The 26849-nt window shown below is 44.0% G+C and overlaps 1 protein-coding gene across 1 annotated transcript; it reads left to right on the forward strand.

The window, feature by feature from the left end:
• Window positions 1-887: 887 nt before the first annotated feature.
• On the forward strand, window positions 888-22668 carry LOC306929870 (monocarboxylate transporter 2-like; the record flags this gene model as incomplete). Its single annotated transcript, XM_079510602.1, has 4 exons — window positions 888-1104; window positions 11011-11154; window positions 14052-14852; window positions 22313-22668. The coding sequence occupies 4 exons, from the start codon at window positions 888-890 to the stop codon at window positions 22666-22668; spliced, it is 1518 nt and encodes a 505-aa protein (XP_079366728.1).
• Between the last annotated feature and the right edge of the window lie 4181 nt (window positions 22669-26849).

Consider the following 26849-nt stretch of genomic DNA (forward strand, 5'->3'; position numbering starts at 1 on the left):
AGTTTCTGTGAAAGTCTCTTAAACGCCGGCTACTTAAAGTAAAGTTACAGAAAGCTAAACCAGAGTAGCCGACCAGTAGCCGCTACCTCGCGCATTGTTTCCTTGGTAACGTGGACAAGAGCATGCTTGTTATAGTTGCATTGTCACAAACTGTAAACTCGTCGTTTTTATTTAGTGTGGGATTGTTTCTATGGATTTGCAGGTTTGTGCTTGGGTCTTTATTACTTTGTTAAGACTGTGTTGTAGTATATCGCCGCCTTGAAGCCGGAAGCAGCACCCCCTCCTCCCCATCTTATCTTATCTCCATGGGAACTTTGTGCAGGATTGCTTTTTCCCATCACTGTCTGCAGCACAGTCTGTATTCTTTTCATATAAAACGAACCCTAGCATTGTATGAGTTCAGAAATAGATTCCCGACCACCATCGATGTTTTGACTTATTCATATTGTATAGTATTGACGTCACGCGACTATTCTTGCAAATCGACCCCTAGTTGAACCGTTGACCGTTGTGGCTGTTTGTAGTAATGAAGGACTGTTGGCTGATTGTCACATGCTATGTATTGACCCATTAACAGTTTACTTCAGAAAAAGTATCAATACTGCAATGTAGAAATTCTCTGTTACAATTAAAGGAATAAAACGATAGCCATCAAAATATACTTAAAAAAAGTACCAAAAGTAAAAGTACCCATTTGTGCAGAATGTCCCATTTCACAGACAGGTTTCAAATTGATAAAATATAGTCTATACAAATCTTTTGAAAATAGCCTCAGATACGCTTCTCGTTTCAGTTAATCGACAAAGTAATTGACACAATAAATCATGAGTTGGTGAGGTGAGGTAATCAAACTTGTGTAACCCCCGTCCCCTTGCACAGGAAGGAACATGGCCCTCGCACCAGAAGCCAGGTTGGTGTCTAGCCCGCCTGACGGAGGATGGGGCTGGATGGTGGTGTGTGCTGCGTTCATCTCCATTGGTTTCTCCTATGCCATGCCCAAGGCCATCAGTGTCTTATTCCTGGAAATACAAGAGACCTTCCATGTCAGCTACAGTGAGATAGCATGGATCACCTCCATCATGTTGGCAGCTATGTATGCTGGAGGTAAGTTTACAAAGTGGTTGAAAGGGTATACATTTCAAGCTGGTCACTGAATGTCTCTTTTTTTTTTCCTTTCTCAAACATTATCAACTTTTCACTATTTTTGACAATTTGTGCAAGCATAAAATAGAGCTTAAGTTGCCAGACAAGACATCATTTGCCATATCACAACATTATGATATCCAACATCACAGTATATCAATGGTTCAAAACCTTTTCAGGCCACAACTCCACCAAAAAAAATCACATTTGAACTGAGGACCCCCAGTGCCCACCCTGACAAGCACTTGGAATTGTAGGAGTTGAATCATTCAGTCATTACATTTGGTTTGACTCGGTTCTACAGATAAATATAGTGAAAATAGGAGATCCACAAGCCCGCAACGCAATTTTCTTAATGCCTCATTCTTATTATATGACAATTCGGCCAATGTTTGTAGTGTTTGTTGTTGGGATCCCGAGACCCGACTCCCGACCCACATGTTGAGAACCCTACAGTATCTATTGATACGATGTTCAATATTGATATTGCCTGACCCTCTGCTGCCCTACAAAGCCTAACTAAACTGAATTTTGCAGGGCAGTATGGGCTCAATTTGTCTTGACTGAAGAAGATACATAGGCTAGTTGATATATTGGATTAACATGATTTAAAGAGGAGTGCCTACATCCAAGAGGGAGTGTTAGGAAGCCAAAATGTGTGAACTTTGTCTCGTGCATTCCCACCTGACTTGAATTTAGCTATAGGCCTGTTACACACTCACTCTGTTTGTTTGTCTGTTTATTTACTGTCTTTACTTATCACTGACTTGAGGCAATGTGTGCATAGTCGTTGCTGTCGGGTGGAAACCTTGTATGTCCAAAAAAACGTTTTTAGATTTCGCTAATTTTGTGTGCCATGGTAGTTTGACGAAGTAGGGTATTCATTTCCCCCAAAAAATTAAAATATGGAGATGAGAGGCAACGGCAACGATTTGGATACCGTATTTCTGCTGTCGGGCAGAAACCAGCTATGTCCAAAATATTAACTTTTCAAGAAAGGAAAAAACTGAAAGAAAAAAGAAGACCCAACACAACACTAGCCTCGCGTAGCCAGCCTTCATCTGCCTTTTAATGCATATTGGCCATGGTAGATTAAGTCTGGCCCCTCTCAATTGTGGGAGGACTTCACGGCAGAAGTGGTAACGAGCCAACCAGAATCGTCTGGAACCAGGCTATAACCAACCAGGGCCCAGTATGCAAATATGGGGCGGGACATTGCAGAAAAAAATACTGAGGGACGAGACTAATATCCATGCACTACACGAGGGTAACACAACACTGCCTCATTCAAGTTGGTATGGTGACTATACATAGTCAGATACTTGTATGTGTCCTTATATTATCATCACTTTACTCAAATAAAGCTCAAGTTGAGTTAGGTTTTTGACCATTAATGTGGAGATAGTTTTTATTTCCCGTCTGACGTCATTCTAAGCAATGATGGACAAAACTATCTCCACTCTGATGAGATGAGTTAGTAGACACTGTCAAGAGACACAGGGCTCTATTTTCGGCGATGCTAAACCCCTTATCCTCAATAAACTTCTTAGTTCAACTAGCTGATCTACAGTCGACACATTTTAACTATTAATAGTAAAAAAAAAAGGCAAAGAAGTTTAGGGATTAGGGGTTTAGCATGGACAAAAATAGAGCCCACAGTCCCTTACTCCCTTGTGAAGTTATGGATGACAGAATTCTCTTACAGTACAAGTACAAGCTCTTACAGTACAAGCTTAATGTATTTTCCCTTTTGTAACTACCTATACCTGCGTATCACTGTGAGAGCAGTATTATTATGGAAACATTATAATATTTCACTCAGGGTGAAGTGTAGACCAATTATTGAAGCGGAATCGAGCATACAAAAAACTGCATTAAACAGCACAGCCCCAGGCCTCCTGGCCTGACCGACAGCCCATCAGGGCAGAAGCCTTCAAAGCACCAATTTTTTTTTATTAGATTTTTTATTTTTGGCTTTTTCTGCCTTTATTGATAGGATGAAAGTAGTCTGACAGGAAATGGGGAGAGAGATGGGGGGGGGGGGGGGGGGGAGACACGCGGGAAAGGCTGTCGGGATCGGGAGTCGATCCCGTGGCATGCCGTCAGGCTGGCTCAGCAGCCTAGGTGCCCAGATGGTTGAGCTAACCGCCCGGGCCCAAAGCACCAATCTCAGACCATTCTTATAGTGTCCACTCTAACAGAGATGCTGTCCTTGAATGGTCCTATTCTATGTGCAGGCAAACAATGGAACAGGAGCGTACACCACTAGTGAGGAGGTGCTGACCAACACAGTTTTAAAGAGGCTATTTCAGCTCGTAGCCACAATGCAATAGGTTTTTTTATTTATTCAACACACCATTTTGACACAATAGGTCTTCAGGGTCAATATTCTATGTTTACAGGTATATTACACAATACACATATAGACATTAGACAACATCAATGCATTGTTGAACCAGCTGGAAAGAGCACAGAGTAGTGGAAACTGGAAATAGACCTTGGAACAGTTGTTGGCTAGATCCTAATGACAGCAACAGGATCTGGGTGACCCCTGCTGTGATGTCAACTCTCTAATTCTATTATAGTATTTCCACGATGGCATACCTGGAAAATATGCACAGGGCTAGGTTGGAGTCCGAAAATGATTTTAGACTCAGTCCCCATCCACCCCAATAGCCAAGACGAGACAGATATAGGTCTGTGGACTAGTAGTTGAGAACCAGTGTACTAAATGACCTAGTGACCTAACATGACACGTGACTGTCACATTTACTGGGAAGTCTTGAGGTCAAGAAGTCCCACAGAAAAGGGAGTTACTGCCTGGTTGAGGCATTCATAAATATGCCTGTATAATTGCATGTGTCTGCTCGCTGATACATAAGTAATTACTATGTCAGTTAAAACAAGTTTAGGTTGGACAAATTAAGAGAATAGAAGGGTAACAGTGGGATAGGAATAGATCAGTGGTCTTCTCAACCATTTTGAGCTCTGGATGTTAATGTTATTAACCAAGCACTTGTAATTCTAAAGGGGAGTGAAAGGTATGTTTTTGTAAATGAAAATAAATATAAAAAACATACAGTAAGGGTCTCCCTGTATCTCCAGCTGTTTAGTAAATTGAAAATAAATATAATTTAGGACAGGATACCAAAGAAAGAAAGAAAACAAATCAGGATAGAGAACCCAGCGAAATATCCTTTATAAACCTCAATTTGATAGTATTCCAGAATTTCCAGTTCCAATTTTGTCTGCACATTTTTTTCCTAGTCGTTTCATCACTTCCAATTTCACTTGTTTGTCCAGTATCCGGTGTGAAAGTAGTTCTCTCTCCTGATTGGATAAAATTGGTATCCCCAAGCTGAAATTTATTTTCTCTTTGCTAAAGAGCTGGAGAGACACGTTACGGAACAAACACTATAGCAGCGGTTCCCGACCTTTTCTCTATCAAGGCCCACTTGAAAATCCTGAAAGTGTTTTCGCTGTGTTTTGCAGTTTATTTTAATGATCAATCATTGTTTTCCGTCTTAGATCAATGGAAGTATACTTTAAGTTTATATTGATCAGTATCACAATGAAAACTCACCTTTCAAGGTTTTAAAGAAATAAACGCCATGAAATTGTTTTGTCATATTTTTAATTTGGTTTTATATTGTTATATCATCATTAAAATCTTAGTGTTTTGTCATATCATTTGGGGGCACACTTGCAATATCCTCATGGCCCACCAGTGGTCCCCAGCCCACAAGTTTGGAATCGCTGTTCTATAGCAATGACTTTAATCGGAAGATAGAGTTTTAACATCAGTATTGCAGAGTTGCTAGTTTTTCCCCATGAAAGTCAAACTACCCATTTTGGAGTGAACTTCTCCATTTTATTCAGAAAAAGTTCATCTTGGATTTTGTCTGGACTTATAGCTCTTGTATATATCGTCGCTGTTGGGCAGAAACTAACCATCTCCGTATTCAACCTTAAAAAAATAAAATAAAATTTGCTATTGAACACCCTTTACGTCTGTATGTGGGTTGTACAAATACTGAACCAATGAACAGTATTAAAAAGTGTTACTGACTAAACCCTATAACCCCATTGGATCCTCAAACTGTCAGTCAAACCACCAACTCCAACTTGTTAGGTATTTTCTCCCCATCTGACTTTGTCATTCTAATCAATGATGGACAAAACAACTATCTCCACAGTCATTAATGTTCCTAAACCTCCTAACTCCACTTGAGCTGTATTTGGGTAAAGTGATGATAATATAAGCACACCTTCAAGTATCTGACCAGTATAATGTCAACATACCATACCAACTTTGATGAGGCAGTATTTTGTTGTTTTAAAAACATGCTTTCTCTCTCTCTTTTTTTGTTTTTAAGTTACTGTTTTGGACATAGTTTGTTTCTGGCCGATAGCAGAGATCTTCTGGGGTGTCTGGGACGTGATTAGTATGTAGAGTAGAACATCGTTAGAAGCATTCCCTGTCACGGCAAGTAAAAACGATAGAAATGAGCTAGAAAATCAGGGCTGACTCTCCTCTGCGTGTGCTTGTCTCATCTCGCCCGAACCCCTTTAGTTTTTTTTTTCTTTTAGTTAATGGTGTTTTTTGAGAGACCTTGGGAAGACCCATTAGATGGCACAAAATATATGACAACACCGAGATCCAATAGCGGCTTTTAAGTGAATTCATCAGTGGGCTGCCTGCAAGGTTACAGGACAACAGGGTGTCTGACTCTCCTGCAGTCAACACAGAGAGGCTATATAGCCGGTGAAATATTCCCCTCCACGGTGGCTGAGGCACGGGGCTTTATCATAATGTCCTTGACGAGGCTCGGGCAATGTCACCCCACTGGAGGAGCAGAGAGAGACAGGGGGAATATATCAGAGAAAAGGGTTCAGCACATCGGGGTCTGCCCGCCCGGGTCCCCACGGGAGGGACATGACAGCCTTTTTCAGCGGAAACCTCTGACTCAAGGAGCCTGAGTGATAAAGTTATAACGGGAGGTGGAAAACGGCAAACGTAGTCTAGGAAGCGCCGCGGCCAACCTATTGTGACACAGCCAACGGGGGCGGGGGGAGGGCGATGATCGATCTGTGACCCCCAACAGTGACCTGTTTAACTGTGTAAACACTCTGTTTTTTTTGTGTTTCAGGCACATATTGCAGGGGTGGCAAGAAATACTGACATTCTTTACTTAAGTAGAAGTAGCAATGCCACAATGTAGAAATACTCTGTTACAAGTAAAGGTCCAGTATTCTTGAGTAAAAGTACTGAAGTACTTTTTTTTAGATGTTTTTTTGTGGCTTTTGCCTTTTATTTTATATTTTTTATGGAGGGATAGACAGTAAGCTGACAGGAAATGGGGAGAGAGATGGGGGGGGTGACATGCAGTAAAGGCCATCGGGATCGGGAGTCGAACCCGCGGCACACTGCCAGACTGGATTACCAGCCAAGGTGCCTGGACCGCTGAGCCACGGCCCAGGCCAAGTACATAAGTATTGGCATCAAAATATACTTACAGTACCAAAAGTAAAAGGTACTACTCAGTATGCGGAATGTCCCGTTTCACAAGTTCAATATGTATTAAAAAATCTTTTGAAAATAGCAGATCTACAATGCATTGCATCGCAATGCGTTGTGAGCTTGTAGACCGGCTATTTTCAAATAGCCAAAGTACAGTGTTATATGGGGTTGAAGTGGTTAATGAATGTATGTTTTATAATGATATTTACAAAATCTTTATTATTGAAAATCTCAAATTAACTAGTAATTATTAAGTAGTAATTATAGAGGAGTAAATGTACAATGTTTGCCTTTGAGATGTAGTGCAGCAGAAGTATTAGAAATACTCAAGTAAAGTAAAAAAATAACTCACATTTTTCGTTGTACTTCCAGTGAAATGTACTTACCTAGTTACTTTACACCACTGATACTGTGATACTGTGTGGTTAGGGTTAGCGCTGAAATCACTAATGATACTGTGATACTGTGTGGTTAGGGTTAGCGCTGAAATCACTAATGATACTGTGATACTGTGTGGTTAGGGTTAGTGCTGAAATCACTAATGATACTGTGATACTGTGTGGTTACTGGTTAGGGTTAGCGCTGAAATCACTAATGATACTGTGATACTGTGTGGTTAGGGTTAGCGCTGAAATCACTAATGATACTGTGATACTGTGTGGTTAGGGTTAGCGCTGAAATCACTAATGATACTGTGATACTGTGTGGTTAGGGTTAGCGCTGAAATCACTAATGCGCTGAAAGCGCGTACATGCGGCAACGTTCATGCAGTATATAAACAAAATACATTAAAATGTATGAGTGAACATATGTGAAATCAGAAAGAAACAACCTTGACAGTCAACAGCGTTTTAGCTCTCAGTGTGCCATCTGTGCTTTCACATGTCTTTTTGTCTATGCCACCCACAATACCAATCTACTGTAATCCCTGGCTGATTTGTACTTGGTTGCGTGCCAGTGAAAATAGCCAATCTACAAGCTACGAGCCGATGCCCACACGGCACGCTGTGATCCTGTAGATCGGCTATTTCCACAGGCTTATTGCAGTCAGTGCACATGTCACTGCCTGCCTTCCAGGAGTGTCTGTTAGTAGTATCATCCACACAGGTGGCATATTTCCACATTGTTCATGCATCTATATAAAGTAATTTTGTATTCACGCTTTTGTTCACAGATAATACATTCTAGACAATTGAATTGCCTGCACGCTACAGTGCAAACATTCGTCTGTTTTCTCTTCCTCACAAGCGGTGACTTTAATGCAGTGAAATGTAATCAACCACTTGTAAACAAGGTCTTGAAGGAAGCTGGTGTTTGCACAACGTGTAGACCTAATCGTCTTACTGTTTACTGGGCTGCTTTTCAGTTATCAGTGTGCGTGTGCACGTGCGTGTGCACGACGTGCATGTGAGTGTGTCCACAGAGACCCATATCACCACTGCCTTGAAAAGCTGCAGCATTTCAGTACAGTTACCAGCAGGACAAGGCAACACTTGCATCATATCACCGTCTTACTAGCCTGGGATCAATACCATTTTCGGTTTTATGTTCCGGTCTTACTGGAGCAGAAATAACTTTCCCGCGTCCGGAACCCATGACCAGGAACCTCCGTCGCTGTGCTACTCCCAAATTATTCCTCTAGTTCCAGGGTGGGCAACTTTGACGTTGGCGAGGGCCATTATATTTCCACACTCACTCTAGAGGGCCACTATATTTCCACACTCACTCTAGAGGGCCACTATATTTCCACACTCACTCTAGAGGGCCACTATATTTCCACACTCACTCTAGAGGGCCACTATATTTCCACACTCACTCTAGAGGGCCACTATATTTCCACACTCACTCTAGAGGGCCACTATATTTCCACACTCACTCTAGAGGGCCACTATATTTCCACACTCACTCTAGAGGGCCACTATATTTCCACACTCACTCTAGAGGGCCACTATATTTCCACACTCACTCTAGAGGGCCACTATATTTCCACACTCACTCTAGAGGGCCACTATATTTCCACACTCACTCTAGAGGGCCACTATATTTCCACACTCACTCTAGAGGGCCACTATATTTCCACACTCACTCTAGAGGGCCACTATATTTCCACACTCACTCTAGAGGGCCACTATATTTCCACACTCACTCTAGAGGGCCACTATATTTCCACACTCACTCTAGAGGGCCACTATATTTCCACACTCACTCTAGAGGGCCACTATATTTCCACACTCACTCTAGAGGGCCACTATATTTCCACACTCACTCTAGAGGGCCACTATATTTCCACACTCACTCTAGAGGGCCACTATATTTCCACACTCGCTCTAGAGGGCCACTATATTTCCACACTCACTCTAGAGGGCCACTATATTTCCACACTCGCTCTAGAGGGCCACTATATTTCCACACTCACTCTAGAGGGCCACTATATTTCCACACTCACTCTAGAGGGCCACTATATTTCCACACTCACTCTAGAGGGCCACATTGCATATTTCTGTCGTAGCAAAAATAGCTGATCTACAAGCTCAAAACGTAGTAGTGGTAGTGTGCCCCTTTTCTCTAAACCGGATCACACAGCTCAGTTTTACACTGAATACCAGGCTTTCCTCCATGGTGGAAAGCCTGGTGACGTGAGGTTACCATCTCACAATGTCCAAAGTCTCGTGACTAGTATCTTACCCTACAATTAATCAATCTATGGAGGCAAAAAAAGGTTATTAGCAAGTTATTAGCAAGTAGCAAGAAGAAGTTTGCTTCAGAGTTGACTGCAGAACGACTGTATTGCTGCAATGTCATTCTGGCATGCAGGGTTATGAATGAAGGGGAGAGAATGACAGCATATAAAGGGCTGTTTAATTGCTGATTGATCACTTAGTGTAGTGTTTTACATTATCAGGCGAGGGGTGTAATGAGTCACTGACTACGGAGGTAAGCGAGGGGAAGTGTTTTAACTCCCACTGTTAGTGACGTCCTTGTGCACTTTGTGCCCATGGTTCATAACCTCTGCGATTCAAGGTTCGTCGCACGGCGGTGTCACGCACTGGAAGTAGCCCGGCCTGCAAGCCCAAAACTCACCACAGCATCTTCGGCGAGTTGTGGGCATGTAGGCCGGCTATTTATGACGTCAGCGCGTGACACACCGTCGTGCGACGTGCGAGTACAGAGCATAAATTGGGGTGATCAGTGAGCACTTGCTCTGCTGTGGCTGTCTGGACTTCCTCCAAAACCATGTGATGACTAGGAGGATGTCGTTAATTATAGGGCTGAAACTATCCATATTTTCCTTTGTGATTATCTATATATTGATCTAATGATAACTTTTTTTGATTAATTGAATAATTTAGAAGTGTTTTTAAGTATAATTCTCTATGCACATATATTTATAAGAAAAATATAATCAACTAAATCTAGTCTTATTAAACACTTATTCGTTTGATTAACTGTTTGTTATTTATTCATACGTTTTTTTTGTTAAAAGGTTAAAGCACTATTTTTCTGAGAGTTATCAATATTATTATTGATTTAGACTAGATTGTTTGTTCAGTAACAGGAGTCTCCCTGTCTCAACACACCTTTTCAGGTGTGTTGCACATTTTCAGCCAATCGGGACAGTGTACCCATTTATCAGCTTACAATTTTATCGTATTACAGTTCTAATTTTGTTTGCTTATTTCTTTTGTGTCCTCACTTCCAAATTCACTTGTTTATCCTGTATCCTGTGCAAGTTCTCTCTCCTGATTGGATACAATTGGTATCCCGACATGTTTTTTATGTTTACTAAAAGAGCTGGAAAAAACAAGGAGTCTCCTGTAACAAACATTCTATATCAAAGAGTATCAGAATATAGAGGCAATTAACACCTATATATCGTCTCTGTCTGGTGGAATATGTCCAAAACTACTTTTCAGGATTCAAATAGCAAATGCAAGCTCAAAACGCGTCACTTCGCACTGTGTTCCGAGCTTGCTGATCTGCTATTCTGATGCTTTGCGTGATGCTGTAATATGATATGAAGTACGGCATTCATTTGCGAAAAAGCACAAAATGGAATATGGTGATAAGAGGTTTCTGCCTGACAACAACTAAAATGACAGGTTCCCAGCTTGAAAGGTATAACAAGTCTAAATGGAGTAACACAAGAATATCACTTACCCAACCTTTTAATTACTGGTCCCATTATTACTGAAATGTGAATTTACTTTGTTTTCTCCCCATCTCACACTGTGTGTGTGTGCGTGTCCGTCCGTGTGTGTGTCCGTCCGTCCGTGTGTCCGTCCGTCCGTGTGTGTGTGTGTGCGTGTGGCGTGTGCTGCGTGTGCGTGGTGCCCGCATCCTTGCAGGACCCGTCAGCAGTTTGTTGGTCAACCGCTATGGAAGTCGGCCGATGGTCATACTTGGTGGATTGATGTGTGGGGCGTCCTTCATAGTGGCTTCTTTTGCAAATTCCATCGTTCATCTGTATCTAAGTGTCGGTGTCATTGGAGGTAAGCTACTGTACATACTACACATCATGTTCTTTATCGTTGTTGATGACTTTGATATATATATATATATTAATATTAACCCTAAACAGAGGTGGTCATAGCTGAGTGTCCTGTTGTCCCAGGTTGGATTCCAGGCCAGGCCAACAATGTGTTGACGTGTGTCCCTGAGAAAGACTCTTAACCCCGAATTGACAGTGCGTCACTTTGTGCCACCTTGGGAGCCGGCATATCTACTATTTTTTTTATTCGATTAAAGATTAAATATTAGGACAAATTTGCGCAACTGAAAAGACAAAACGAAAGCGGGGAGGAGTCGTCACATCCGGCACCGTGCACCTCCAAAATGATTCCCCTAGTTTAAAATGTGATTAGTTTGGTATAATCGTTTGGTATGTCCATCTTTTATTCTAACTCGTGGTGGGACTAGCGAGACTAGCGCACCATGTGGGGAACAAAAACAATGCGACGCCAACCGGAACACACCAACGGAACACGATTATTATTTTTCTTCTTTTTTTCTAAACCGAATCACACGGGCCAGTTTGGAACGAATACCAGGCTTTTTTCTGTGGTGGAATGCCTGGTGACACGATACTAGTTGTGTCCTGACGAAGGCCCGCTGGGGTCCCTCTGTCAGGCTCTCTGTGGGCCGCTGCTGTATATGTCCGGTTCCCCTGGCTGAGCTGGTCTGCTCTGCCTGGGCCCAGGGCGTGTGCCCTGGCTTCTGGAGCAGCAAGGGGGGCTGCGGCCAGGACGGTAATTAAGACAGAGCTGTCCCTAATCCCAGAGAGCGTGGTCTTCCACGGCCCCTCCTCTGTCCTCTCCCGTAGGCTCCCATCTCGTCAACACTCCTCCTCCTCACATGGGGGTTCGCTGACACCCTGTGAGGCTCATTACCCTGCCACAGGGTGGCGCCGAGGATTAATAGGGCCGGCGAGTGGCCAGGCCACGTGTGGTGCCCGGGGCCGCACAGCACGCGCGCCCTGCTCTCTCTCTGGTCCCCTGGTCCCTGGCACACTGACACGTAGGCATTGTGCTGCTTCACTTACAGTAGCATACACACACGTACCTGCATGCACCCCCCACGCACGCACGCACGCACGCACACACACACACACACACACACACACACACACGGCTTGACCATTGGCTCTGTCCTTGGTCTGGTCTTTCGTTCTTCAACAAAATAGACAATATTTAAGCTCACAACACGCCATGAGGCACGTTGTGAGCTTTAATGTCTTTAATGTATATTCGGCGAATGTTCCCCCCACAATAGGGATAGTAGGTTTCATGTTATTAATGAAAAAAATATAATAAAGTCCTATTTCACACAAAGATTTGGCAGCCCTCTGTCATAACTCTGAGGACCCCCTGTTGAAGACGCCTGATTTCCTTTTGGAAATGTCTTCACAAAGTATGTTCTATACAAAAAGAAAACTGACTTGCCAAAATCAGAAAGAAAGTTCGGAGGAGCATAGTTAGTCATGGAACAACATTAGTCATTAATTACGACTTGACGATTGGTTCTGTACTTGGTTTGGTCTTTTTTTTCTTCAACAAAAAGCTCTGAAACTTGCCAAAATCATGTCTCAGAAAGAATGTTGGGAGGAGGATAGTTAGTCATGGAACAACATTAAGAGGCTTCAGGATGATGGAATACAGCAGCCTAAAGGGCTACCTGTAGCCCTTCATCTATTATAAGAGACTCATTTGGGCAGCTAGGTGCTCATTTTCTGGGCAAAATCCTATTACGTTGAACTTTTTTACGTGGAAGGGAATGTTACTGAACAAATTGCCAAGACGATCTTAATTTATTAGCACTTAAATGGAGAATTACGTTTCTTAAAACCATTCCAGCTTTCCCCATAATGAGACTTTAGTTGGCAAATGTGAAACGAGATGGAACCACGGCAGAATGAGCCTACATTTAATTGGACGTGTACCAGTCCAGTGTGGTACCAGCGCTCAGGCTGATCATATAGAGCGTCGCAGTCCCGCCCCTTACCAGGGCCCAGGAAATGATTCCCCGTTCATTTTCATCATAGACATTTCAAAAAGTATTCATTTAAAGACCTTTTAAGCGTCGTACAAAGCCAACTCGAGTTGTGAGAAATCATGACAACAAACACAATTTTTCGGGCCGAACAAATAATTAGAAAGAACAAGAAAACAGCAGGTTACGGTCATGATTTGCCACGACTCGAGTTGGCTTTGTACGATGCTTAAAAGGTATTCAAATAAATACTTTTTGAAATGTCTATGGGAAAAATGCATTGGGAATTATTTCCTGGGCCTGGCGTCGTCATGAAAGGGGGCGGGACTGCGACGCTCTATACTATAGCCAACTCAAGCTTTGATCATTTTGGAACACTTCTCAGTGTTATCCCTGTTTTTATTTATTTATTTATTAATTATATATATATATATATATATGTGACTAAATTTGACTGAGGGACTGCCATTGGATTTTTTTGAATTTTCATTTTTTTGTCATGTGAAAGCAGGGAATCATAGCTTCAAATTGACATATTGGTTGTTCAGTTTGACCCTCCAGTTTTGGAGATATGGCTTATAGAGTAATGTCTTGCAGAGAAACAGCGAGTTGAGAAAACAGGCTTGAAAGGTTCACTTCTGTGGTCTCTAACATTACACCTAGCTACATGTTTAAGCATTTATTTCAGGCATTCCTCCCTATTTTCGGCATATTGTTAATATTTTTCTAAATGGTTCTAAGTTGTTTAACAAAAAACTAAAACCAAAAATAGAGATCTAGAAGTTAGCAATATGATACATTGTGACCTTGTAGATCGGCTATTTGTCATACACAGTATAACAAAGCAAGCATACAGTATACAAGACTTCAAGTGGTTCATCTAAATTCTTTTCACTCCCAGGTTTCGGGCTCGCCTTCAACCTCAATGCTTCCGTCACCATCATCGGCAAGTACTTCCGGGCCAGACGTCCCTTAGCCAACGGGCTGGCCATGGCGGGAAGTCCGGTCTTCCTGTGTTTCCTGGCGCCTCTCAACCAGTTCCTGCTGCACCAATTCGGCTGGAGGGGCAGCCTCCTCGTCCTCGGGGCGGTGCTGCTCAACTGCTGCGTGGCCGGGGCCCTCATGCGGCCCATCGCGGCCCGCGGAAACCCGCCCGCGGAGGAGCCGCCGGCGTCGAACGGCACCAACACCAAGCTGAAAGGAAGCTGCATGGGCTGCGTCAACAAATTCATGGACTTCTCCCTCTTCAAGCACCGAGGCTTCGTCATCTACCTCGTGGGCAACATGTTCTTCTTCTTCACGGCCTACGCCCCCATCATATACCTGTCGTCGCTCGCCGTCAGCTGCGGCGTGGAAGAGTACCAGGCGGCCTACCTGCTCTCCGTCATGGGCTTCGTGGACATGTTCGCCCGGCCCGGCTCGGGCCTGCTGGCCAACTCCAAGTGGGTCCGCCCCCGGGTCCAGTACTTCCTCAGCTTCGCCATGGTCTTCACCGGCACGTGTCACCTGCTGTGCCCTCTGGCCACCAGCTACGCGGGCCTGGTGATATACGCGGCGTTCTTTGGCATCGGATTCGGCATGGTGTTCGCCCTGATATTCGAGTGCCTCATGGACCTGATGGGACCCGAGCGCTTTCCCAGAGCGGTGGGCATGGTCACCATCCTGGAGTGCTGCCCCATGCTGCTGGGACCCCCTGCTGCAGGTAAGAGCTGCCGACGCAGACATACTCGCATACGCGTTACACAACCGCTATTACTGTGTAGTAGTGATGCACGGGCCGGCGTTGCCCACAGTTCCCGCGGGTTGACCCAAAAAAGGAGAAAAAAAAGCATTGGTACCTGCTCTCCTGTGTCTACTGTCTACTCCTGCTGAAACCATCAGCTTGTTGTTCTGTTGTTCATCAATGTGTTGCTTATGAAAGGGCGCCTTAGCCCCTGCCTTTTTGACTCTACGTTCTGAGGCTCTGAACCTCGACCGTCATCAGCGCAATGAGCACATCTGCACCAAATCTTTCTTAATTGTAGCCCGGTGCTGTGCAGGCGTGCACAGTGCGCTGTACACACAGAATTATAGCAGATCTACAAGCTCACAACGCATCGCAGGCGATGCGTTGTGAGCTTGTAGAGCGGCTATTTTGGGTGTGCGGTACCGCCGCCGCACAACGAAGTTGAAGTAGCCTATATCAAAACTAAAATGAGCACATGAGATTCATTCATTTCGAGCGGAGTACACTGCCGCAGTGCATCGCACACAACCCAAACGAGTGAAGTGAACCGGTCCATCATAGTATGTCATGTCACGTATGTGTAAGTGTTATACTGTTCATTCAAATAATTTGTTACGACTCACACAGGAAAGAGGGGTGACGTCACCTGCAGCTCTCTCGTAGGCCTATCTCTCTCTCTCTCTCTCTAACGAGCGACCTGCTCTGCATGGGTTTTTCATACGGTGTCACATTTCCATTGCTTTATTGGCACACACAAAAAAGGAGCGCTTATGCGTTCCGCTATGGGCCTTCATCAGAGAATACCTTATGTACTCATTGTACTGTCAGCTCAATTGAATCTATAGATTCAATTGAGCTGACAGTACAATGAGTACATAAGGTATTCTCAGATGACATTTGCAAAATGTCAATGCTCACGATTAGATATTGTAAAGCAATCCACGGCTATCCACCTCTTATTGAATTAGGGGGGGGGGACATTCCTAATGCAAGCCCCTTGCAAATGTTAAATGACGTCATAACCCACCAGTGGGACATCAGGCTATTAAGAATCAAGGTTTATTTGTCGTTATTCCTACAGGTACAGCAGCAGTACTCCTAGCCTAACCTAATATGAGCTGTTATAGAGCTGAGTGAGTCCTACAGGTACAGCAGCAGTACTCCTAGCCTAACCTAATATGAGCTGTTATAGAGCTGAGTGAGTCCAGGTATGTCATGCCAATAATGTTTCAAAGGAATGGGTTGTGCCAGTGGACCCTCAGCGTTACCTTGAAGGGGTTTTAAAATTGAAATGGACTCTTAAAGGCCTGTAACTCTGAGAGTGTACAAATGGGACCAAATGGGCCCCATTTGTAGTGTACAAATGGGACCGAAAGGGCCCCATTTGTACACTCACAGTTATGGGATGAGTATACTTTGAGAATCAATGAGCTAAGCCAGGTGCAGAATGTGACCCTAGCTGGCTTAAGCGCAATGCCGTTTTGGCTGTTTCCTCGGGGAAGGAAAACTGCTTTCACTGCTTCACCCAGCAGATGGCTCATTGAGGGCACGGGGGGGGAGCTGTTAGTGGTTAAGTGCCTTGCTCAGGGACACTTCGACACGGAAATAGTGGGTGAGCCGAGGGTCGAACTGACGACCTTTCAATTCCCAGACGGCCTCTCTACCCACTCAGCTATGCTCGGCCCACAGTTGTTTATACGTTGGGGAGATCTCTTATCGCTTCAGCACAGGAAAAGCACCATTTACTCCAAAGTTGTGATGAGAATAATAGCACGGAGAAGTCTCTCTCTCTCTCCGCCTCTCTGCCGCTTTCCAGGGTGTCATTATTGTAAGGAGACATTCCCACAGAATTGGATTAGCGTCGGCGAGCCGGGGCGGCCCAGGGCATACAAGCGTCCCGGAGAAGACTAGTAATTGGTCACAGTTATTTACTGCTGTAAATAAGCCGGGCCACGCTCGCTCACCACTTCTGCTTTCGGGGCACGCTCAGTGGACGATTTGTCCTCCACACAAATTATGGGACAACTTTTACAAGCTGAGAAGCTGTTAAGGATAACGAAGGTCCCAGCATAACCTCCTTCTCTTTTAACCTTCCACCCCGAATGGTACATCAGGTTTTTGCAGAGTTAAAGGTTATAACATTTACCAAAGGGGCAAAGGCTAAAATAAAAATAAAAGAAAACATTTCAGTATTGCACTTTATCCATGGTAATCAATGGTGATATAAAAACATTATTCAATTTATTGTGGCTATAAATAATAGCAGATATACATCTCATAGTGTGTCACTTCGGGAGCTTGTAGATTAGCTTTATTTTAAATAGTGAAAATGTGTGCAATTATTATTATTATATATTATTTTAAAGCCAACACTTTAAACTCAAATGTTTGCTTCTGGGGGTCCATTCCTGGAACAAAATAGTTTGAGATGAGGGTCGGCGGCCAAATGCATGTAATGATAGATGGGTTTTTTTGATGAATTGAACAAGGTGAACCCTCTTGTAAACAAGTGTAATGCTTTATTGGGTCGTCCACTCACAGTTAACAGTCTTTGTATTGAGTTGTGCTTGAATTGTATTGTAATTCTGCAAACTGTTAATAAATATTTCAATCAATCAATCAATCAATCAATCAAGGGTCGGCGGCCAAATGCATGTAATTATAGATGGTCATCAAACACCATTCAGATGAAAATTGGGTTAGGGTAACATGAGTAGTGTCTATTGGAAATGCACCCAGGATTTGATGTCCCTTTTCATTGATGCATCCAAGTCCTCTGAAATCCCCTCACATCTCAGTGTGACTGTTCTCCTGGACAGCTAAAGGCTGTTGATCATATTCATGATTTCAGACTCTTGTTCTTAAAATGTCCACAACACATTCTTGGCAGGATAAAGCAATGCCTCGTTGAATAACTCGCCGCCATCCCCCTAAATGATTTCTTGAGTTTCGTGAGAACAGGACAGGACACACGATTGGAGGTTGCAGTGAACACATGCATTTTAGCAACCGGCTTTGTCACAGTGTTGCAAGTTGAACCTTCTCATCCTTTACTGTTTTATTTCTCAGTTCAGTTCACTGGAAAAGTTATTATGAATGGTTTGTCAGACAGTGTTGTATCAAGTTCCCCTTCGTCGCTAGCCGTGAGCAATTGTTGCAGATGAGACGAGATACATTTTCCATTCAACGTGATGGAAAAAAAAACATTCTCTTCTTCCATTAATTATCATGGCATTGGAATGGCATGTCTCTCTGCGTTTCTTTTAGAACTCATTCTCAATACTGTTGTCTGTTTTTTGAGTGGTGCAACCACTCCCTTACGGAGCTATGTGTGTGGTTGGGTGGCTGGGCGGGTGCCTGGGTCTGAGCACGAAAATAGCATGGTTGTTTTTCACCACACACGCACATATTAACTGTATATATGATGATTTTGGGTGTGCCAGTACAGTGTGCCAGTACAGTACAGTACAGTACAGTACAGTACAGTACAGTACAGTACAGTACAGTACAGTACAGTACAGTACAGTACAGTACAGTACAGTAGAGGGGCTCGCCGGAAAGGCCCGGAATCATCCCGGCCCCCTGGACGTGTTCCTGGGGGTCTGGATGTTCCGGGGACTCCCCGGAGACCCCCACATGGTAACTCTCTAGTTTCGGACGTGGGGCGGCTCGCCGGAACCGTGCCGGCACCCTGGCCGTGGTCCTTTGGGTCTGGGACTTCCGGGGACCCCCCAGGGAGTGGGACCCCCACACAGAGTTGCACCACTCACTTCACACGGGTGTGATTTTATCAAACGTGTGAATGTGAATGGTTGTTTTTGTTGGACAGTGTTAATATTCGTTCTTTTCGGTGAGCAATAGCAACATGAATGGCTATTTTATTTTTAATCTCAATTGATCATCTCAGTAGCCCAATCTGATCTGATCACCTTTCAATCAAAAAGACCTGCTTGAGCATAGCTTCTCATATAGATATTTTTGGTTATCGGCTGTGCATGCCGCTGTTCTAGCAACTATCTTATTTAATCCCCAGACATCGGTAGACAGAGATCTCCAGTTGTCTGGCAATGCAAGACCATAATCTGTATTAATTTGTAAGTGGTTGGATGTCTCTTGAATTAAGTAAGAAATTAAGAAGAATGAAGTCTAAACAAATGTGTAGGACTGCTACTGTACATGGTTACATTACCTTCACAGTGCCTTCACTGAATACACCAGGGAGTTCCTGGCAAAAAATATATTCACATGGGAGTCTGTGAACATGGGGGTTCTTGGCATAACAATGTTTGAGAACCACTGGTTTAACAATAATAAAAATAAATACATAAATAATAAAATACTCATTAGAAACAAGCCCCCCTAAAAAAACAATCTGCAACTAGCAATATTTACAAGAAAGTTCACAGCAAAACAAGGCCAAAGTCACGTATAATAAGCATGGCAACACTGCTCCCATCCTACATTTTAATGAGGTGGGAATTTATAGGCCCCCTGGTTTGTCTGCAGCGACCCCGTTCTGGGCCCTCATTTAATGGGGGTAAAGAAGGGCCTATCCACGCCTACCCTCCTCCAGAGGGCACAATCATTTTGTTCGTCTTCCCCTATACCGGCCGAGCTTGTTACTGCCCCACAGAACCTCCGGGTCATCCCAATTAGAAGGAAGTGAGGTAATTGGGCGTAATTAGCCTTTTGCTTTGGGTGTTTAATGATGCTCAGTTCGGACTCCACTCCAGCCATTAAAGTCCTGTACCTGGGCCCTAATTACGCTGTGAATACATTATAAAAGAGGTGACTCCGCCAGATGGACTTAATTACTGCTCGGCCAATCAAGGGCTGTCGTTAATGAGGGTGACGGTCATTGGCATATACGCCCACCGGACGAATGCCATCAATCAGTTGACGTTGCCTGCATCGAGGTGGTTTGGAAAGTGACCCCTGCTGTAGTGCATGCTTACACACAAATTAACACAAAAGAAGACTTGATCATTAAGTTTCAATGGGTTTATCTAATCCCGATGGTTTTCTCACCTTTTGTCTTCAAGTCATACCAAAAAGTGCAAGTATATGGGGCACGGTGGAAAGGTTTGTAGTGCTGTCACCTCACAGCTAGAAGGTCCTGGGTTCGATTCCCGTTGGGGACGCTGTGGGTGCTGGCGGCATGTTTCCTCCTCCGCATCATCAGTGCCCATACCCGAGGCGGGGTTGGCGAAAGGGCCTTTCTGTGTGGAGTTTGCATGTTCTCCCCGTGTCCCCTAGAGTAGGTAGGTACCCTCACAAAAACATGCAGTAATCCTGGTCTCTAAACTGCCTCCCCCTGGCCAGCCGGGGTGCCTGATGGAGGGGAAAGGAACTGGTTGGAATAACGTGTTCCTTCCACGTGCTACATCCAACCAGGGAAACTCCCCCCTGTCAGGTGTAAAGGAGCAACTTGGACACTAAGGCATGAAGGAAGCATGAGTTCAAGTCCGTTGCTCTCCCCATGTCCCCCATATATGGGGACTAGGTTGGCGGAGGGTATTTATACTTGAAGTGCTAATAAGCAAGTAAGCTTGGGGCTGTGTGTTGTTGGTATCAGATGAGGATTGAGGGCGTCTGTCCCCTTTACATTGCTCTAGTCCAGGGGTCTTCAACGTTTTTCAGGCCAAGGACCCCTTTAGCGGAGAGAGAGATGAAGTAGGGACCCTCACTACACAGTGCATAAAATTGTGTTGCAGGTTAAACTTTTTCGACGTTGTCCTAACTGGAACTGCTAGTTGAACCTTAACATTTAAAACGTTTTCTGCAAAGATTGCTGAGCAGCATAACTCATCCGAGTCCGTGTTTATTGTGTTGTTGTTTAAGGTTTTCAAACTTTTCATGCAGCAAATGGTTAAAATGTGCTGCAGTTTTCTGACATTCTTTCCGCAGTGAATAAGTCTCACCAGGAATACAAGTTCTCTCTCTCACCCTAGACACCAAGGATTGTTTGCAATTTTCGGAGACCAAAAGGCAGTGTACCGTGCACATATTAATCTGTGCACAGAATGATTCAGATATCAGTACGAGATGCACGGGGATCAATAAGACCCGGAGGGTTGTATCATTGTGTGAGATTGTAATACAGCAGTGAGATGGGCAGACCTTCATGCATGTGCTGTAGAGTGTGTGCAGATAGAGATAGCGAGGCTTGCTAATCGATCGCTGCATGGAAGCAAGGGGCTGTGGCTGGCTGGCTGGCTGGCTGGCTGGCTGGCTGGCTGGCTGGCTGGCTGGGGTTAATACTCAGAAAAGCTGGAGGTTTAAATCTGAACCACATTTGTCACTTTTTCTGCAGACTTGGGCTGGATATTTATGGCGCTCTGAAATTGGGCCTCGTCTACCCTGATTCGTTCCAGTAGCAGCTGTCCAAATTGCCTTCCCTGCAGAGGCTGGGAGGAGAGGGTCCTCTTTTGGGTGTAATGGCTCTCTGCCATTACCTACATGGATCTTGAATGGCCCCCTCCCCCCAATACACACACACACACACACACAAAGACTAAATCTGAGTTTGAAAGGCATGTCGTATAACCTTTGACCGTGTCATAGACACTACAGAAATACAGATTGGAAATGTCTTGTGGTCGGGGTTTGAAATAAAGAACTGTCCTAAGGTCTTAACCGGGAATATTGTGTAGTGGTTCCCCTGCCTTTCTACACAGTGGTTCTAAGCGGTGTCCCAGACCGGGCTGAAAACTCCAAATTAATCTTTTGATGTTGTTGTGTCCTTTGTCCTCATGCTTACTCACCCAATGTGCCAAAACGTTCTACAGCAGAACAAAGACTAGACGTAGGTGTTGTAGATCCTTGTAGTTAGTAGGTGCTAAGGGTCAGAAGCAAGGGGGCAGGCAGACTTTCCAACGTTGAAGCTCTGGGTCCTAGTGGTAGGAGGAGGGACTACAGGCGGACCCGTGGATTCATGACCGGGAAACCCCGTGCAGCTGGGCTTTAACGTTGAGCGCTCAGTTGCCCTACGTCACTCAGGACCTCAAAGTTGAGGTCCTGGGAGGGACTTCCGGCAGTCTTCCGGGTGCTTCAAAACGCCACTGAGCAACTTCCACTGACATGAATAGCTGGGGGGGCGGAGCTTCGCGCCAGTTCAGTCTCTATTATATATATACTCTATGGTCAGAAGCAGAACATCACCCATTCCTATTTGCTTTCACTGTCTCAGAATCTGTGTTTCGTTTCATCTTTTAAACGAGCTTCATTCCGTGCGGCGTTTCGAGCTTGCATATCAGCTAACTGTGATGCTTTTGTTGGACGCTGTAGTATGATCAAGTAGGGGTGTTAATTTACCCCCCCCCCCCCCCCCCCTCCAAAAGAAAAGGTGAGGAATAGGGAGATAAGAGGTTTCATGCCTGACAGCGGCGACAAAGTGCGTGCTATACAAATCCTAACCATACTCCCTCTCCACACAGGGGCGCTGGTGGACATCTTCCATGACTACAAATACATCTACATCATGTGTGGCTCGGTGACGCTGTGCGGTGGGCTCTTTCTCTTTGTCATGAACGCATACAACTACCACATGACGGACAAGCAAAGGACCGTGGAAGAGGAAGAGGGGCAGGAGGACCACCTGGCCAAAGATCTCCATGTCGAAGAGAGAGCCCCGGACTCGGAGCTCGAGGAGAAAAGACAGTCTGGGGAGACGGCAGCCGGGGACGAGACGGAGCCCGACGCCAGAGGAGAGGCCGCCGTCCCCGAAGAATGGACGCTGACTAGCGAGGTTGACCCGAGGCCGGAGGTCACAGAAATGCCAAGCAAACCGTGATTCGCATGTAGGTACGGAATCTAGTTTTTTTTGTTTTTTTGTTCCATGCCTTTTACTTGCATGCTTTCTACCTCAAATATCATCATCATCATCATCATCATATCATCATCATACTATAATTCAGTCAATGTCTGTCTGAATGTCTGTCAGAAACACTGCGTTATCTCCTCACCGCCTGCACCAATCGCGCCCACTTTTCACACAGGCATTGACCATAATAATATGGAGGTCTTAACGAAGCCCTTTTTCCAATTTAACAAATTATAAATTAATAATGAATTTATTAGTGAATTAAAAATGCGAAAACGCACCCAGGGCGCAGTACCTCCAGGGGCCACAAGGGGGGGGGGGGGGGGTGTGTGGCAATATCTCACAACGGGTAAGGGCTAGTTGTTTTAATTTAGCATCAACTTCAGTTGACACAAACAAAACTAGAAAGGCCACATCTGGCCCGGACCACTGGCCTAGCAGTCTGGTCACCTAGGCTCCAATGTAGCCTGACAGCACCTCGCAGGGTTGACAGCCTATGCTGCCTGTCACTCTCCATCTCTCTCCCCATTTCCTGTCTATCTAATGTACTATCAATAAAGGCATAAAAAAAATACCAAAAATACACCTTAAAATAAATAAAGGCCACATCTCTACCAGGAGGCATGCCCTAATAATGATAATAATAGTATCATGTGCAGTACGTTAAATGTCGACGTACAGCCAGTGTAGGGTGGCATTAGCTTTACAGTTGTACATTGCAGGCTTTATAACGATCTAATTTGCACGGGCCAACGATTTCTAATCATGTAATTGCCAATTATGTTATGCTACTAAAGGCATATTTATATAGTGTTTGGGATTGTCTTATCCTGTGATTGTGAGCTGCTAAAGAATGAATCACTGTGAATCTCGTCTTTTTTGTCAACGGAAGACGACACTCAGGGGCCGGCTTGAGGTGTTACACACGTATACTGTGTAAGACAGGGTTCCCCAATAGGCGGCCCGCGGGCCATTTGCGGCCCGCGGAGCGCCCCCTTGTGGCCCCTGGAAGATTTTTTTTTTAAAAAGGTTCTTTTTTATATATTTTTTTTCATGGGGTCCCAGATATAAATGGCATTAAATGGGGGTCAGTAGCCTATGCATGTCAAACTGGGCATCCTTTTCAAATGGGGTCTTGCCCTGAAAATTCATTTTCAGGGCAAGACCTCGACCTTGTGCGTGCGGACTCGGCCCCCAGCCTGGTACCCTAGTCAAAATATGGCCCTTGAGGAAAATTAATTGGGGAACCCTGGTGTAAGACATCGCTTATTTTGGCATACCCGTAGGTTTTTGTTTGTGTGTACACGCACTGTTTCTTTTCATTCTGTGCGTGCATTGTACACTACAGCAACATTTCAGCATGATGTTTGGTTTGACCCAGATTGCGGTGTGTTAAAATGACCCAGCACATTGACCCCATCGATATCCTAATGAAGGAAATGACGTATATGTTGTGTAAAAGAAACGTACCGGTAATCCCCCATCCATTTTCAAGAATGCAGCTGCCTACATGTTCTGCTTAGTCCTGCCATTGATGTCAATAAAAAAAGATTCCGTTCGATTGACCCGTTAAAATCGGGAAAGCATCTGTGTAAACATTTTAACCATTATTTTATACTTTGGCTGTTCAAAAATAGCAGATCTACAAGCTCATATCGTGGCACGAGAAATCGTGTTTTCTTTTTGTTTGTTTTTTTTAGGTTTTTTTTTTTAGCATTTAGCATTTTTAAATAAGTCCCACCATCCACCAAATGTAACTAAAATAGGGCAAAACTATATATTTTGCCCTGGCACAGAACCTTTTAAGATCGGGTTCTGTGGCCTAATATATATAATGATGGTTTATGGGAGGAATGGGAGTGGTGGAGTGTTACAATTTGAGACATTTGTAGAATCGGTCTTAATGGCTTAAAAGCCTTGCCTTGCCTTTTACAAGTTGAGTAATGTCACTCAATTGCACCACTCGGTGGCTGTGGTCTTGCAGTTGTGTCTAAAGATTCCTAGACATTTCAGATAATAATAATTATAATAATAGTAATACATTTTATTTATAACGCACTTTACGTTTTCACAAACCTCAAAGTGCTACAGGGGTTAAAAACATTTGTCCTAAAAACTAATACTATGAGTTGCATGCGAGTGGACATTAAGACTCGTGATTTTGGGGTACATGTTTATAAATGTATATTTTGGTGTTACTCTTACTCAGAGTAACTTTTGGTGTTATTTTGGTGTTACTCAGCCTATGTGTCTGCAAACTTGCACGTCTGTGATTGGCTAGTATAATTGTTTGGCGGCATTCCTCGCCATGTCCGAGTCCGAGGACACGGTTAATAAATGAGGCTTCACAGACGGCGCAAACATTTAATTAATTTTATTTTTTTAAATTAATTTTCGGTTTTTATTTAGAAAGAAAAGAACCCTGTCATGAGCTTTTGGCTCGAAGGTATATGATACACATGTGTTATGAAGTGCCCATGCTTACCAATTGTGCTTATGATTGTCTATAAAAAAAGAACCTTTTCCATAAACCGTAGTTTTGTTGTGCTTTATTATTTCAGTAAAATGTACTGTAGTGTTAAATGCAGTTTAATCACCAACAACTCTTCACAATCGCCATGGGCGGAGCAGAACACCACACTTTTCAGAGGAAGGCCAACTTCCAAAAACAGACAGGAAACTAAGCGACGTGATTGGTTAAAAATGTTAACATAGTATAGCACAGACGTCTCGCCGCGGACCTCCCGGTCCCTAGGGGGGCGAGACAATAAATACATTGGATCCATTGGCACTTTTGTCCATTTCTGAAAAGAATCCGTTTTGGACATAAAAGTTTTCTACTTGGCAGTGACGATTCATCTTGTGCTGTATGCGGGCGGTAATTTCATCTTGATAGGACACTGGTGTGAAGAAATAGCCTATAGGTGCTCTAATTTAATTTCTTTGATATCTTCAAGTCAGCTAAGACAAAAGCATGTCTTCACACTCCATCCACATTAAAACGGGGGCAAGTAAGTGACTCTCGGAAGACAAGAGAGGTGGTGTCAAATCGAGATTTACCATGCACCCATGCACCCAGAAAAGTGAACAAGTTTGAAAATGTCAGCGTCTTGGGTACCTAATGAAGCAAGGATCGGATTTTCCATGATGGTGCTCTGAGCTGCATGCAGTCTTTGCGCTCAGCAAATCAGCTGCACACACACACACACACACACGCATGCACGCACACACACACACACACACACACACACACACACACACACACACACACACACAAACACACACCACTTCATGTCCCATAAACAAGTGCTATCCAAGGTCTGGTTGCTACTGGTGTACCATGCTGGTAAAGTACCCTTGAGACAAGGCGATGGCCGCTGTGTCCAGGAATCTCTCATTACACAGCAAGAATAATGGTTCCAAAATGATTCTTTTAAAGGCTATTGTATTGTTCCACAAAGAACCACCAACTACACCAAAGAGCCAATTTATTTAGTATATGGTTCTTCAAGTTCCTCACGGATCTTAAAAACCTTGTTATGCCATTGATGGTTATTTTACGCATCTTTTAAACTCTGGCAACGTTTTGGGCACTCGAATATAGTCACCCAAAAAATAGCACCAGAACCAGTTTCAGTTCCAGTGGCCACCCCCTCCCCTCGTGTACCGCCTTGAGGCCATTGTCCTCCATTGTCCGTGGCAGAAAGACCTCCAGGTCTCTGGGGGGTCCGGAGGTCGGCTGGGTGACAAGACAATGTTAGTTGGAGAGTGCAGGTGAACAAGAAAAATGACAGAAACATGCCTTTGGGAAGTATGTTTCTCTTTGCTGTGTCGTATTTTCATTGTCGCTGCAATGTCATATGGTCAGAGGCACATTAGCGGTAGACAGACGTATGAAAGAAAATGTATGTTGAGGGGTGTAGGTCTGACACAAGGGGACCAGGTGCAGTAATTGCTTTCTACTTCTAGGGTACAAACTACTTACCAGGGATTATTGAATGGAAAAGCTGCACATGTGGTTTTACAATTTGCCATCATTCCAGAAGAACTTTGAGATCAAGTTAATAAATATGCACTGGTGTTGTAGAACTACAGATGTACTGTTTAGTTTACCATTGGCCTGGTTTCCCTCTTATACCACAGTAAATATT

The sequence above is a fragment of the Electrona antarctica genome (genome assembly GCF_951216825.1).
Source record: "Electrona antarctica genome assembly, chromosome: 9".
NCBI classification, from domain to species: Eukaryota; Metazoa; Chordata; class Actinopteri; order Myctophiformes; family Myctophidae; genus Electrona; species Electrona antarctica.